Source organism: Arachis ipaensis, chromosome B5 (assembly GCF_059453495.1).
Source record: "Arachis ipaensis isolate K30076 ecotype BB chromosome B5, ASM5945349v1, whole genome shotgun sequence".
In the NCBI taxonomy this organism is placed as follows: domain Eukaryota; kingdom Viridiplantae; phylum Streptophyta; class Magnoliopsida; order Fabales; family Fabaceae; genus Arachis; species Arachis ipaensis.
In genome coordinates this window covers 7120600-7137050 of record NC_142440.1, presented here as the reverse complement: position 1 = coordinate 7137050, position 16451 = coordinate 7120600, and the positions used below count along the sequence as shown (strand labels likewise).

At 33.8% G+C, this 16451-nt stretch overlaps 3 protein-coding genes across 5 annotated transcripts; 2 read left to right on the top strand and 1 right to left on the bottom strand.

The window, feature by feature from the left end:
• Nucleotides 1–1102: 1102 nt before the first annotated feature.
• On the top strand, nucleotides 1103–1525 carry LOC148563290 (uncharacterized). The gene has a single exon (XM_088487746.1). The coding sequence runs from the start codon at nucleotides 1103–1105 to the stop codon at nucleotides 1523–1525; it is 423 nt and encodes a 140-aa protein (XP_088343872.1).
• Nucleotides 1526–1832: 307 nt separating this feature from the next.
• On the bottom strand, nucleotides 1833–3230 carry LOC148563289 (uncharacterized). The gene is made up of 2 exons (XM_088486719.1): nucleotides 2732–3230; nucleotides 1833–2653 (listed from the first exon to the last, which is right to left on the bottom strand). The coding sequence occupies exons 1-2, from the start codon at nucleotides 3228–3230 to the stop codon at nucleotides 1833–1835; spliced, it is 1320 nt and encodes a 439-aa protein (XP_088342845.1).
• Nucleotides 3231–5349: 2119 nt separating this feature from the next.
• On the top strand, nucleotides 5350–9876 carry LOC107642711 (casein kinase II subunit alpha-2). 3 transcript variants are annotated; one of them, XR_015883495.1, is made up of 11 exons: nucleotides 5350–5945; nucleotides 6051–6180; nucleotides 6475–6669; nucleotides 7255–7412; nucleotides 7971–8061; nucleotides 8250–8315; nucleotides 8799–8881; nucleotides 8989–9052; nucleotides 9128–9196; nucleotides 9345–9493; nucleotides 9687–9876. XR_015883495.1 is itself a non-coding variant. In XM_016346167.3 (10 exons), the coding sequence occupies exons 1-10, from the start codon at nucleotides 5587–5589 to the stop codon at nucleotides 9402–9404; spliced, it is 1275 nt and encodes a 424-aa protein (XP_016201653.1). In that variant the 5' UTR covers nucleotides 5350–5586; the 3' UTR covers nucleotides 9405–9769. The 3 variants fall into 3 exon arrangements, 1 of the variants encoding a protein (XP_016201653.1); XR_015883496.1 differs by lacking the exon at nucleotides 9687–9876 and adding an exon at nucleotides 9563–9656; XM_016346167.3 differs by having other exon boundaries at nucleotides 9345–9769.
• Nucleotides 9877–16451: the final 6575 nt, after the last annotated feature.

Genomic DNA, 16451 nt, shown 5'->3' with positions numbered 1-16451 from the left:
TTATTATTATTATTATTATTATTATTATGTTTTCGTTAGGTGGAGTCATTGGCGCCGATATACGAGATATATACGGCGGCCCACTACGCATTTTAGGCGAGGTCTCGACGACATGGGAATTGACGACGTAAGTTGTACCATTAATGTCCAATGTTTTTATTCAGAGGAATAGTTTTTCTAATCGACCTCTTGGTAACTATTATGCAGTTTATATGGCGGCCATATATGGGAGTGGGGATTCCGGATGGCCTCGAACCCCATATGTTCATGTGCTCCACTCAGTCGCCTTTAGTGTCATTCGAGTGCATAGAATGGCACGCGACAGATCGGGTCAGACGACAGTTCGGGATGCAGCAGCTACCACCAGGCCCCGCGTTCAACCTTGGTCGTGATCACTGCAAGCGGCTGACAGGAGCACAGAACCATGACTGGGGATAGATTTACAGTCAATGGGTTAACAGATGGACATTTGACCGCTATAACACATTGCAGCTAGGCGAGGAGATTATTGACTTCCATCCTCTCCCAGTGTACTACGACTGGTACACGCAGCAGTATGGGATTCACCTGCGGCTGTCAGATAGAGTTCCAGGCGGAGAGATTGGCGCCGATGAATCACAGCAGCAACAGGAAGAACCAGCTGGCCCTCACCAGGGAGTCCCGCCTCAAGAGCAACAGGAACATGTATTGTTTTTAATTCCTAATATTATGGTTATTAGGTTTATAAATAGCTATCAGTAATTCGTATTAATTGTATTTACTTGTTAATTAGGTTCCGGCATATGAGCACCACTATCAGGTCCCGGCGTATGAGCACCAGGTTCAGATGCCGGCATATGCCCAGCAGTTTCAGGACCCGGCATATGCCCAGCAGTTTCAGGACCCGGCATATGTCCCGCAGTTTCAGGATCCAGCATATGCCCAGCAGTGGCCGACATATCAGCAGCAGGCAGCATATATACCGGAATCACAGCCGCCTCAGGCACCTGAGCCCTACATACCACATCTGGTAATTCCAACCGAGGGTCACTTTAGTCCGTTGGGTGGATTGGACACCATCAGCTTCTCTAAGGTCCTGAGAGATACATATTTTCTCGGCTCGATGCAACCGCAGGAAGGGCTTGCTACATCTCATCATTCTACTGGTCGTTGTGCCACTTCAGGTCATACTAGTGACTTCGACTTTGATCACTCGACGGGTCATGTAGATCCGCTCGGTCCGTCCACACCACCACGTGGCCAGTTGTTTGATTTGAACGAGTACCCGCAACAGGAAGAGGGAGACTTGGGGTCCGACTTGGAGCACTGGTATGATCTTGGTGGAGCGAGTGCTCCGGGGATGAGTGGCAGCGGTTTGTATGACACTGGTGCTGTGAGCATGACAGATTTAGGTAGTGGTCCTGACGTCGGCAGTAGGCTGGACGCCGGTGTGTCTCAGGGTCATCCGTATAACTTACGGACACAGACTGCGCCTCCGGACAAATACACCCCATCCTTGTATTCGAAGAAGGCGCCGAGGAAGTAGTCTACTGTAGTTGATGGGTGATTCAGGGTTGTATTCATAGTTGTATTCGACATTTGTATTCAGTATTATTATTATGACATATTTAGATGATTCTGTTCAGTAATTATTATTATGACATATTTAGCCTTGTACCCGTGTAACTCTAAAAAATGTTAACTAGGTTACAAACTTTATTTATCATAACGAGATTAAAGACTTTATTTATTATAAATTGTTATCTAGGTTAAAATACATGACGATATTACATAAAAAGTAACATATAATCGTGAAGTAGGTCATAACAAAGTTACAATGAAAAGTTTAACCACTAATGACCTCCAGCGGAGCTTGGACCTGCGCGCTGAGGACATCGGCTGTGGCTATGTCCCTCGCGTCCACATATAGTGCACCGGCGAGGACCACGCATCTCACGTGAATCCATCTCATTCAAGTAGCAGGTGGACTTCGGTCTTCCTTTCGTTGCGCGCCTCAATGTCCAGTTGGCGATCACCTTCGCTCCTTCGTATCTATCCCATGTAGATGGATCATCCATCGGAACAAACTCGCCTCTGTAAACCTTGCAAATTTCAGACATCTTGTACACATCGTTTACGTACACTTGCCAATCGAGACGCTGATTGGCGCAACATGCAAGCACGTGGCGACATGGAAGTCGCTCGACCTGGAAATGGCCACAGTCGCAGTGTCGTTGCGCAAGGTTGACCGTGTAAATGGTACCATCTTGCATTTCGCGAACCTCAAACATCTCATTGCGCCTGTCAAACCGGTTGACCACAACGTTTCCTGCATGTCGGAAGCTTTCTTCAACTCTCTTCGTTGCGAACTCTGAATACGTAAATCCGTTGTGGAGACGCTCATGAGCCTCGGTACTCTTCCGAGTGAACAACTCATTCAGCCGATAGAAAGTTGACCGGACCAAGGCAGTCACAGGAAGGTTGCGTGCCCCCTTCAGGACAAAATTTATGCACTCTACCAAGTTTGTCGTCATATGTCCCCAACGATGACCACCATGGAATGCCAACACCCATCTCTCAACACCGATCTCATCGCACCATTGAGTATATGCCTCACCCCGCTCTTTAAGCCTTTGGTAGTTTTTGTTGTACTCCTGCTCCGTTTTAGAATAGCCTGTTGAACAAACCATTTAGTCGTAAGCAGATGTCACAAATTTACTCTGAATAGAACCATAATAGCGAGTTGATATACCCGTGTTCACCACGAGTTTATGCAAATATGGAGCCTTGAACCTCCTTAAGAAGTTGGAGCCGATGTGCCTGATGCAGTACATGTGCCACGCCCTTGGTGGTGACCATGCACTGTTACTGCGAGCTATTGCAGCATCGATGGAGGTATGGCGGTCAGAAATAATGGCCACCCCATCAATGGTGACAACATATCTCCGCAAATTTGTTAGGAAAAACTCCCATGCGTCTGCCGTCTCACCCTCGACTATGGCAAAAGCAATAGGCACAATGTTTTGATTCCCGTCTTGTGCAACCGCTACCAGAAGTGCACCTTTATATTTTCCATACAGGTGCGTGCCATCAACTTGCACCAGCGGTTTGCAGTGTCTAAATGCTACAATACACGGATAGAAGCTCCAAAAAATGCGATGCAGAACTCTTACACCTTGAACCTCCTCAGTCTCACGGTAAACGGGGAGCGTTTTGATTTGAACACGAGACCTTGGCATTTTAACCGTCATTGCTTTCAACCATACTGGCAGGGTCTGGTAAGAAACTTTCTAATCACCGAAAACCTTGGCAACGACTTTCTGCTTTGCCAACCAAGCCTTGCGGTAACTGACAGTGTAGTTGAACCTGGATTGAACTTCTGCAATTACAGACTTCACCTTTATCGAGGGGTCTGATTCGACCAACGGCCTAATGACATCTGCAATTGTGTCCGAGTCCAACTTGGCATGATCTTGTGATATCGTTCCCACGGTGCACGTGTGCTTGCCATTGTATCTCCTGATCTCCCAACAAGCTTTCTTTCAAATCAAGCTAGCCCGGATTAGCCAATCGCACCCTGCACCATACCCCTTGCATTTCGCATAGAATGTTTGCGGCTCAGACTCATACACAGTGTAATCAACCCCTCTTGAGATAGTGTAGCTTTTGATTGCAGATATCACCGACTCTCTCGATCCAAATTCCATGCCAACACTAAACTCGCCATCTTCCGCCGCAGCGTTGCCTTCACCTATGACATGCGCACCACCATCAGTCAGACGAGGCATATAAAATAAACACTATAGGAAACTTGAGTTAATAATCATAACATACCCGTATTCGCATACTCAGGAATTTCTGGGTCATGCATGGCTTCCAGATCTAGAGTCCGCATAAAAGACGAAACACCAAACGGGTGCTGGCTTATAATCGCATTTGCTTCATTTGGCACCTCCGGATTGCCTGCTAAGTCTCCGTCATCGTTCTCGTCATCGACTTCATAGTTAGCTTCGAACTCCTCTTCACTGTCATTATTTTCTTCTTCCCAATCTATATCACCAAGCTCATCAACATTGACCTCCTCGCCCCGACCGCGCTCGACCCTGATTGCTGCTCAAACTCAACGTACAACTCTATCATCGGCACGTGAAATCGGGTTTGTTGATAAATACAAAACATCTGCTGCATACTGGCATCGTCAGTAATGGGCATTAATTGAAACTGTATTAGCCCACCAAATACTTGCACAGGACTTCTGTATAAAAGGTTGCTCACCCTTTTTAAAATGTGGCTTTGAATGTTATTACAAAGCCCATTTTGCAAATCGACAAAGCTCATGGTACATGGAACAACAAATGATAACGGACATTCACAAACAAAAGTCACTCCTTCATGTGTGTTTGGTATAACTTCACCGTTATAATATACTCGCAAATTTGCAATATTTTCCATAACTTCAACCTCACGTACTCCGATTTTTTTGACACAGCTAACTGCAAAAAAAAAAAAAAACTAACAACTACAACATATGTATTTGAAAGAGAAGAATGATGAGTAGAATGGGAGTGAGGCCGTTGCGCTGAGGAGTGCTTCGTATTTATAGGCAGGTCTCTTCAGGAAAATATTTTTTTTTTCAACAGACGCAACCTGCGTTTTTCAAAAAAAAGAGGTGGCCCTCAGCACAAAACGCAGATTGCGTTTTGTTATTACATAAAAAAAATTAATTTGGCCCTGCAACGCAGATTGCGTTTTGTTATTACATAAAAAAAATTAATTTGGCCCAACACAAAATGCAGGCGTTTGAATTAAAACCAATTTAAAAAAATTTTGAAAATCCTGCACCAACTAAAACGCAGGTCACGTTTCTTTCCTTTCCTGCACAACAAAAAAAACCAAAACAGGCCAAAAGTAAAACGCATCTTACGTTTTACGCCTGTCATCATAGTAGGGAAAATTTTCTCCATGCATCCATTACGTTGAATATCACCAGGCTTTAATTCATATAAAAAAAAGACCCCCTCTATTCTTATCTTATTTATATTGTAAATGAAATAATAGTGCACGTATCTCGTTTAAGGCTGTTACACACCACATATACACACTTAATGAAATATGTGTACTCTAATTTTTTTTACACTATAACGAGATAAAAGATACGGTATATTTTCGTATAAATACTATAAATTATATATTTTGATAAATAAAATATTTTATTTATTTAAAAAAATCCTCCTGATTTTTGGTATTTACTTATAAGTCATCTAAATTTTTTATAAAACATAAATAAAATATTTGAATAATTTTACCACTTGGAATAAAAATAAATTTTAATAATTATTTATGAAAAAATATTGCTACGTGAACAAGATTACAAGAACAATCTCCTTTGTTTTCAAAATGCAATTCAAAGTTCAAACAATCTCCTCGAGGCTCGAATATCATTTCTAATTTTTTTTTTTGGAAATATTAAGTTTTTAAACTGAAAAACAAAAGTGGAAGAAAGAGAAGAGGAGGGTTTGAGTTTGGAATATCATGAAAATGCTTTTTAGCTGCAACATTTATGCCATTCCCGATTTGTATTGATTTGATTTTGATTTTGATTTTTTGATGGCCATAAGGCCCTTCCAATTCCAATCTTCCACCTTCTCCCGCGACACTTTCCTTTCTCTTTTCCGCACTTACCACCATCTTCATCTTCCTTCTTCTTCTTCCTCCTCTTTCCCCACTCTCCCCTCCATTTTCCTCCTCCGCAGCTTCGCCGCCTCCGCGCCATCTTCATTCTCTCGCCGCAACCGCTCTCATCCTCCTCCTCCTCCACCACCACCACCACCTGACACCCTGGCGCAGAAGATTGGAAAGTCCACTCGCCGCCCCGGCGCCACCTCCAAGGCCAGGATTTATGCCGATATCAACGTCGTCCGTCCCAAGGAATATTGGGACTATGAAAATCTCACCGTCCAGTGGGGGTAACAAATAATCATATTTATTATTATTAATACTTTTATTTCATTTCCTATTTCCTATTTTGTTTATTTAATATCGGTTTAAAAAATTGTGTTCATGAGTTGCAGGGAGCAAGATGACTACGAGGTTGTGAGGAAGGTGGGAAGAGGGAAATACAGTGAGGTCTTCGAGGGCGTTCACTCCACCGATAATGAAAAATGCATCATCAAGATCCTCAAACCCGTCAAGAAGAAAAAGGTGAATCCAATCCCTACACCAATTGCAGTTTGTATTAACTAATATGACTGCTATTTTTAATTTAAAGCAACGCTGCTGTTTTCAGTTTTAGTATACTTTTTCATTTCATTCCATTCTCATATGGCAATGAATGCTGTGCCGGGGCTTCAATGGCCAACTTTGGTCCAGTAGTTCATTTAGTTTGTTGTTAAATTTCTAATTTCAAACCTGTAAGATGTTACCCTTTCCAATAGTCCAATACTCTGGTTGTGTATATAAATTTGTACATCTTATAAGTTGTTATTCTGGTTGCAGATAAAGAGGGAGATCAAAATATTGCAAAATCTCTGTGGAGGTCCCAATGTTATAAAGCTGCTTGACATTGTTAGGGACCAGCAATCAAAGACCCCAAGCCTTATATTTGAATATGTCAATAACACTGATTTTAAAGTGCTCTACCCCACCCTGTCAGATTATGATATCCGATATTATATCTATGAACTTCTAAAGGTAAGTTTTATATTCTATTGGTTGTCTAAGTTCAGCTGTTATATCTTATTTTTGCAGTCATTATTTGTTTTGACATATTTCTGGACACTATGTATGCCGATGCTTTGTGGAAAATTCAGTTATGATTTTTGTATTTTTCTTTATGGTGAAATATTAGAAAGTGGCTGAGTCATTGCTGCATAGCTCTTTGACAGCTTCTTCTGCATTAATCTGACTGTCCATACTCATTTTGGTTGGTTTACTGCAATCCAAAGTATCAGCTATTAGTACAGGCTGTGTTGTATTAGGTCACTAACTATAGTGTTTCACAGGTGTTTGTATTGCAAATGATATATGCTAATATGTTGCCCCATAATTGTCATTCATTGACCGTTAATACTGAGCTGATTTCTTCTGTGTTTATCAATGCCTAGTCAGGATGGTTAGCTTGCAAAAAGCTACCATAGACATTCCTATGTTCCACTGCATGATGTTCCTTACTCTGTATTTTTCCACTGATTTATGATTCTTAAACTTCATAGCTTATGATTTTTTGCTGTCAAACTGCATTAGCAACCGCTAAGTTTTATGAATTTTTTCTTACAGGCACTGGATTATTGCCACTCTCAAGGAATCATGCATCGGGATGTAAAGCCGCATAATGTAATGATTGATCATGAGCAGCGGAAGCTTCGCCTAATAGATTGGGGGCTTGCAGAGTTTTATCATCCTGGGAAAGAATATAATGTCCGCGTTGCCTCCAGGTTTGTTATGTCTCTTTATTGGCTTCCTTTGTGGTATTTATAAATGTAGAAAAAATCTCCTCTGATAGATGCAATAAAAGAATGAATTGATTGAGGTTTGAAATAGGTTGTAGAGTGGCTTGTAAGGAAGTTGCTTTTGATTTTTGAAAATCACTTCCATTGCTTATGAATAATGCATAGCAGGAAAATAGACTTTTTCACTAAATGCACTTGTAATATCAGTATCTACTAAGTTGATATTTAGTCTCTGAAGACAATACAATCAAGGCAACGGGATATTGGGAACTACTACGGTGTTCAGCTTCTTGATGCTTCAGTGACAAAGTACCAAGATTATGGTCACTAACAACTCACTCACCCTCTTGTGTATGTGCACGAAGACTAGTGCTTTTCTCTTTTCCTTTTTGGCACTGAAAACTCAGTTTCCTGTCTACCACCTTGTGTTTATTGATTTATTCGATTATGATTTTGTAATTTTTGTGAAATATTTAACTTATCACTTACTCTTGAGAAACTGCTATTTTGTAAATCTTCCCTTTATGCCTGCATTGTTTGCAGATATTTCAAAGGTCCTGAACTTCTTGTTGATCTTCAGGACTATGATTACTCTCTTGATTTATGGAGTCTTGGTTGTATGTTTGCTGGAATGGTAAGTTATCCACTTTCATTAAAATGCAATTTGATTGTTATTTAGGATTTAGTTCTGATTCTTACATTGCATTGGTAACCTTGACATTTGTTTCTTGTCCATAACCATGATGTATCATTTTCTCATTGCAAAGCCAATTTATGGATTGCAGTCTCCTGTTCTGCTTATTGGGGGTCGTTTTTTTACAGATTTTTCGTAAGGAGCCATTCTTTTACGGACATGATAACTATGATCAACTAGCCAAAATAGTTAAGGTTGGTAAGGATTGTGAACTTCACTTGGCAGAGTCAGCCAGATTCTTTTGTTTGCTATGTGTTACTTAGGTGATAATTACTCGATGCTTTGCTTTTGCATGTGTCATGTTGCTAATTTTTAACTTTTATTGTTATTGAAAGCTGAAAACTACCAACGTAATTTTCATATTTTCCTTTTTTCAATTATATTATGTATACCATAATCTGTCCCCTTTCTCTGTTGTGATACTATTGTCTTTCTGTAAAGAAACGAAAAGTATCAGTGTTTGCCCTTGAGAATTGATAACATTTAATGTGAAGTCAATCCAAATTATGTTGTATTGTATCTTTAGAACTGAAAGGATATTTTGTTGGTTCATAGCTATCATACAGCAAACGGTCTCCTTATTTATTAAAACTGAAAGCGATGGAAATTTTGGTTTGATAATATGTTCTCTTGGAAAAAGTTTACTTCTTGAAGCTGTTTTTGTCCTGCTGCGATAGGTACTTGGAACTGATGAATTAAATGCGTATCTGAACAAGTACCGCATAGAGTTGGACCCAAATCTAGCAGCACTTGTTGGGAGGTTAATTTCTAGGCTTTATGATTCTCTATTTATGTTACTTCTGTTTTGTAAGTACTAAATATTACTAATTCCAGAAGTTTGAGCTAAGAAAATTTATATTTTGACAGGTATGCTCGAAAGCCATGGTCAAAGTTTATTAGTGTAGAAAACCAACACTTGGCAGTTCCTGAGGTAGCATGCCTTCTAATTATTCCAGCTTTGATAAATATCTGTATAGCCATTGATTCACATTCTTGGCTTTCATAGGCTATTGACTTTGTTGACAAGTTACTGCGGTATGATCACCAAGATCGACCCACTGCAAAAGAAGCCATGGTAAAGAGCCCAATCTTTTAGCATTCTTTATTTTCTGCAAATTTGTAATACGTTCAATGACACATTTCACCCTTCATGCCACATCCTGTATACATCACATGAACTCATTTTCTAGAAATTGAGTAAACAAATGTTTAATGATGTACAGGCCCACCCTTACTTCAATCCAGTTAGAAATGCTGAAAGCAGCAGAACTCATACACATTGATGCTTGTTCCTCCTCTGTTTGGCTAACCTCTTAAAGTCTGGTGGAGCATGATTTAAGGAGATTCTCCGTTACCCTGTTGTATAACTCAGGTTACCTAATATCCTATTTTCATTTTTATTCTTTCTTTCTATTCGTGATTATTTTTTTGGCATATCTAGGTCTCAACGATTTCATTTGTTTGTGTGCTCCAAATTTGGGAATGAGTGTTGATTCAATTTTAATCAAGTCATAAGCATGTGTTCGTTTTGGTTACTTGTCCCTTCGTTGCATTGACTTTTGTAGTCTTCAAAGTGGATGCAACGGAACAAATTTGCTTAGTTAGTTCTATTGGAACAACATAACAAGGTAGCACTTATTTCATTTTATTTTTCTTTTGGATCATTCCTCAACCATCATCGGGTTGAATTGTGGAATATGTGGGAGCCTTGAAGCTTCAGTGGGATATATATTTTGCAGCACACCACATTTTGCATTTGGGCTATGCAGTTTGACAGAAAAGAAAAAAAGAACATACATCTTTTTCTTTTGCATTGGTTTATCGATTGTTCGAATTATGATCAGTGGTTTGACATAATATTTGTGTGCGTCAGTGCATGTATTTTTTCTCGCCAAATTATGGCAAAAAATGGCCAATTTGTCACCCCATCCTCTGCATTATGAATGTACACTGCCAAATTGGTATCCCTCGTCGTTGTCTGAAGTTTTGTAGGTTCATTAATTTAAGGGTTTGCTAGGTCATTTGTTAATGTCACAGCCAATTATGGAAAATTTTGAAGTTTTAATTTAATCAATAAATTAGATATAGAAGTATCAACTTTTTATCTTGTCAATACACACTTTGTCCTATATTAATATGATAATATCCTTAAGAGTATTTTTTAAAGTGTGATTAAACAAATTTTTTTATAGGAGGATATTTCTCACATCTTTATTGGAGTAGGTGGCTTTTATTTATAAGAGAGGAGTGTAGATGAAAAAAATCAAATGAGTGATCATGGGCAACCCTCCCAACACCAAAAACGAGTGGTCTGGAATCCCGAATCTATCATTAGTGTTTTTTCTTTAAAGCCCAACACCAAAAGAGTGGTCAGCAATCTATCATTATTCGTTAGTGTTCTTTTGTTTTTTGTTTTTTTTTTTTAAAACTCATTTATTATATTCTCAAACATCTGTATTGTTTGGGAACTTTTTTTAATTCTATTCTGACGTTATTAGGAGCATTGAGTTCTTGTTGGAAGAAAGAAGATAATGAAGTAAAGTTGTGTAGTCTATCATTTTTTTGAAAAAAGAGTTGTGTCATTGATTAAGGAGATAAAGACTAAAATTCTTAATGCATTGATGTTTTAAAAACTTAATAACTGTTCTTTTTTTCATTTTATGTACAGTTTTGTTTCTTTTGATCGGATAATCATGCATTGGTTTAGGATGTTGACTAGATAAACCTAATGAAACATAATGAATGGTTTACAAAAGGAAAAAATGAAAGGTAAGTGAGATTATAAACATTAGCCTCATTTATATATACACAAGTTTAAATTAAGGTCAACCTGGTCAGAGATAGATGTAAGAGAGTTCCAGATCCAAAAGACAAAGATCCCCACTTCAACAGAAAGTGACGGACAAGGGTCTACATTATACATTATAGAACTCAACTAACTTTGAGGACAGAGATAGCAGTGTCCTCAATTGTCGTGGATCCTTGTTTGGTGCCTTGTTCACCTAGAATATTACAGTACCTCACATAGTCATTACTACTTACTAGTCACATTCACATACTACTTCAACGGTTGAACCTCGTTTGCCTTAATAATTGCTTCATGACACATCTTCCTAATCCTTTCCATAATCATTTATGCGTATCATTATGCTACTTTCCTCCCACATATCCACTTGTTTGTAGGATGCGCCCCTTGTTTTTCAAAAGCGTATGCATTTTATTCGAATTTAAATTTCATGAACTATTAGCACAGACAATCAATCGTTATCAAAATTAAATTCTTTATTTTTCTAGATTAACTTACTGTGTAATTTCATGCTCGCTTTAGGGACGGATTGATTTGAGAAAATGTATTTTTTTAAATAATTTTTATTTTTAACTTTTTACATTTTATAAAACGCGATTGGTTTGCAATAAGAATATTCATTTCTAAGCACCGAAAATAATAAAAATATGTTTGGTTAGATTATTTTTAAAATGTATTTTTAATATTTTAAAATCATAAAATTATAGCTTTATTAAATGTATGATTTTAGTTATTTAAATTTTTTATTAAATTAACAATTAGTTTTTGTACAATATCAATATGAAATAAATTACTATCTTATTATGCTATGATTTATATTTCGTATGACACTATATAACAATAAAAAACATCCATTAAAAAAATAATAAATCGCAACCAAAATTAATTCTATTCTACTTATTTTGTTATTGGTTATTTAGATTTACACCATATGAATCAATTAATTAATATTAAAATTTGTTGATGTAAACATATTTTTTTAACAAATAATTTTATTAATAAAATAATGAATAACTAAATATTAAAGTTAAAAGAGTAAAAGTTTAAAATAAGTTAACTTTTTTGTCAATATTTTTCAAGTTTCCATTTATTCTTTTATCGATACTTTTATAATTGATTGTCGATTTAAAAATTATTTTCATAACAAATTTTTTTTCTTTAAACAAGATAGTCTTGGCTATGAAAAAATAAATGTCAAAAATAAAAAAATTTAACAAATACATATTAATTCAGAAAATATTACTCAATGCTAAATAAAATAAAAGAATTTAATAAATACATATTTAATTTTAACTAGAGCTTCACTTTTTCTTTATTTACCTTGTCTATATAGTTCAGAGAAACAAAAATCAAATCTAAAATAAAAAACAGAAGGGTCAAATGAAATTAAAAAAAATTGAAAAAATTTTCACCTCTTAAAAGAAGATATATGTATAAACTGGAGACAAATAATGGATATTTTGACAACAAAACAGAACTTACGGTAGAAAAGGGAGGAAAAGAATTAGCATGGAAGTACACTTGGGTGAATGTGACAAGATTCAAACATTTATCCCAAACCTAAACACCTTAATTTTGGGTTGAAAACATTTTCAAAAATTAATACTGAAAACATGAAAATAGCGGTTTTAATTTTGTTTTATTTTCTTGAAAATATTTTCATTGAAAATAATTTTAAAATGTTTAATCACTCATATTTTTATAGAATTTTTTTAAATAAATAAATATTTTATTTACTGAAATAAATAATTTATAATATTTTTACTTATTTGCGTTACTTTACTTATCTCGTTTTTACTTAAATAACTGTTTACAAACGTAATACGTGCAACAAAAAACGTGTCTTATTTTGTTTACACACTAAATGAGATAAGACAACTTAAATCAATAAAAACGCTACAAATTACCTATTTCAATAAATAAAATATTTATTTTATTTATTTTAAAAAAAACTATTTTCATGCCTTATTTTTATTTTTATCAAAAAAAAAAAAAAAAACAAATCAATCAACCCGTTAGATTCTCATAAATTATTATTATTATTATTATTATTATTATTATTATTATTATTATTATTATTATGCACTTTTAAGTGTCACTTAAAATATTATAGTAATTATCCCTTAAAATATTATTTAGTGAGCATTGATATTAAAGAATATAAATATATCTACAAAATACTTAGCTCTATGTAATAAGTTACCAAATCTTGAAAGAATCATCACTACAAAAACTAACTCATATGGTAGGAGGGTCCAAAATTTTATAAAGTTCTTTTTCAAATATTGATATTTTAATGTAGGTGAAAACTCATGTGCAGTCGACGTTGATACCTGAGAGCCGTTAGATAATTTGACTGATTTGACTAAATTTTCATTTAACGGCTCTCAGATATCAACTTCACATGAAGTCAACTTCACTTGAATTTTCACCTTTAATGTAAATTATTTTTTTAGATATTGATCCCATAATATTCATAAATCATAACACTCTATTCTTGTCTTGTGATCTTTTACATCATTAATAAAAGAACCTTTAATTTATTTGATAGATATATAATTGGAAAAAAGTAATGTTTCTTTTAATTTAATCTACAAATTAACTTTTGAACATTCTTTTGTCTAAGTGTGAGTTCTTTGGACAGTTTTTTTTTTTTTTTTTTCTCAAATTGATTGGTACGATTAGTGAAAAACTTTATACCAAAAATAGAAAGTTCATTCTATTTTTTCTTTCTATTTTTTATAAACATGCTTCGTTTGTTTCTGTATCTTTGGGTTATCATTCATCAATGAAATAGTGGGATATTTTAGTCCTTTAACTCCATTATTTTAGAATATTTAGAGAGATTTTATAAAAAAAATCTTAGCATATCATGACTATAAACGACTAACTGACATTTAGGAATAGAAGGAGTAGATAATTATTTATCTTGATAGGAGCGTGAATACACTCTCCTTTGTGAGGATATGGAAGCAAAGTGCGAGATAATAATTGGAGACAAGGTTAACACATCTAAATCCTGATATCTTCTTGTTTATGGGACATTTGGCATATAATCCGATATCGTGAAACAACACCATGGGGACCATCTAACTCGCATCATCAATATATGCACTAGAATCTATTATCTTATGAATTTGATTGTCAATTTTAAAAAGGGTTGATATCAAAGTCGTGATGGAAAAGAAAAATATACAGGATTTTCTTCTTCTTTTGTTTTCTTTCTTCCTTCCCGTTTTGCCATACATTTTTATTTTTCTTAATTAAATATCAAGCAACATGGGCAATGGTGGCCTACCACTCACCTTTTCGAGTTCCATCCTTTTAAAATGGCGACGTTTCAAGTTTAGCCACTAAGTAATCAGAAACATACAAAAGAGAAATAAATAAATAAATAAAGATACCTAATATTTGCAATATGTAATCGGCGTAGTCCCATTAAAAGAAAAAGAAATGCCAATATGTGACAAATTAACTAAAGTTCTTAGAGATCTTGAGGTTCCCCTTTGATGCATGAGTATTATTATATTAAAAGCTCGAGCAATTTGACAAAAATATACTATGGTATAGCTAGTTGATCCTTCTTATGGTGGTTGTTTTTGTTATGAAATAATATTTTTACTTGTAATAACATTACGAGAATATAAATTTTTTAAAATTATGTCGATTTTGTTATGACATTATAGATTATGGCACAAAAAATTTATAAAATCAAATTACTTTTACAAAAAAGTCATAGGCGACAAAAGTTCCTATTGGTTAAGAAGACTCGAGTCTGCGTAGATAAAAAAAATTAAATAATAAGATTTTTAGTTATTATTTTCATGTGAAAGAATTTAATTCTTTACCAATAATTAATTTTTACATTTGATTAGGTGTTAAGTCTGTTGCACAAATAAAAATAATTAATTTTTATGCTTGTTATTTAAAAATAATATTTTTCTATCTATATATAAAAATATAATTAGATATTAGCATAAAAAAATTTATATTAAGTTATAAAATTAACTCAATTTTTTTTAAACAATTAAATCTTGATTCTAACTTTTAATCACAACATTAGTATTCTTTTCAAATTATATGTAATAAATATTTGAAGAAAGAGAAGTAAAAATATAGATGAAAAAGATAAGCAGTAAAAATTTAAAATTAAATAAAAAAAATATGTATATAATAATAATATTTTTAATTTGAATATATTATCTTGTTAATTTTATTTTGTGTAGAACGGAAAGGTAGAGAAAAATAGAGAATGAGAGAAAAGAGAGAGAAAGATAAATAAGAAGAATGAGAGAGGGAATTTGTTTATTTTGGAAAGAAAAAATTTATTTTAATTGTAATGAAAAAAGATTTAGTGACACATTTTGATTTGTCAAATTATTAATATAAAATATAGATTATAAATTATATATAGAGTGGAAAGGATAGAAAGAAATAGAAAAAAGAGAGAGATAGATAAGAGAATGTAGGAAGGAAGTTTATTAATTTTGGAAAAAAATATTTCCTCTCAATTTTAACAAGAGAGTGTCATGTGATACATTTTTGTTATTAACTTAGTTAGTAATATATAATATAGTTATATTCTAATATCAATTTTAATATCTTAATTTAATCTAAGTGTAATTAGAGAATGCCATATTACATATTTTGATGGTCAAATTTAGAATTAGTCAATAGTCATTGATAATGATATATAAAAAAGATAGAGTGGGTGAAGAAATAAAAAAGATAGAGAAAGAAAGAGGGAAAAGAAAAGAACTCTTTAATTTTAGAAGAAAATATTTAATTTCAATTGTAACGACAGAGTGATATGTGACATATTTTTGTTGTAAAATTAGTAATATATAATAGATAATAGATATAAGGGAAAATTCCACTCTCTTCTTCTAAGAGATGCTAAAATGACACTCTCCTCCACTCTATTTGTAAAATATACATTTTTCCCCTTAAAACTTTTAAAAAACCTATTTTTTTAATCCATTTTAAATTTTTTGTGTTAACTAATGCTAATTTTATCCATTTTTCAAGAAAAAATAAATTATTTTTTACAAAAATACCCTTTAGCAAAAATTTTATTTTTTTCTCATTAAATTTTATTTATCAAAATATCCTTTAATAAATTATTTTTTATTGATTAAATTGTATTTTTATCAAAATATTTTTTTAAAAAATTAATAATTAAATTTTTTTAAGATACCCTTCAATAATATTTTAATTATTAAATTGTGATTTTATCAAAATTTTTGTTAATAATTATTTTTATATTTACTATTAATTTTTCGATATCAATATATATTATTTTAACATTAAATAAAAAAATCTTACCACTGTTAATATGTATAACAATTAATATATATTGACATCGAAAAATAATCTTACCAAGTTTGTTTTATTTAATGTTAAAATAATATATATTGATATCGAAAAATTATTAGTAAAATATAATTATAATTGTTAACGAAAATTTTGGTAAAATCACAATTTAATAATTAAAGAATTATTGAAGGGTATCTTAAAAAAATAA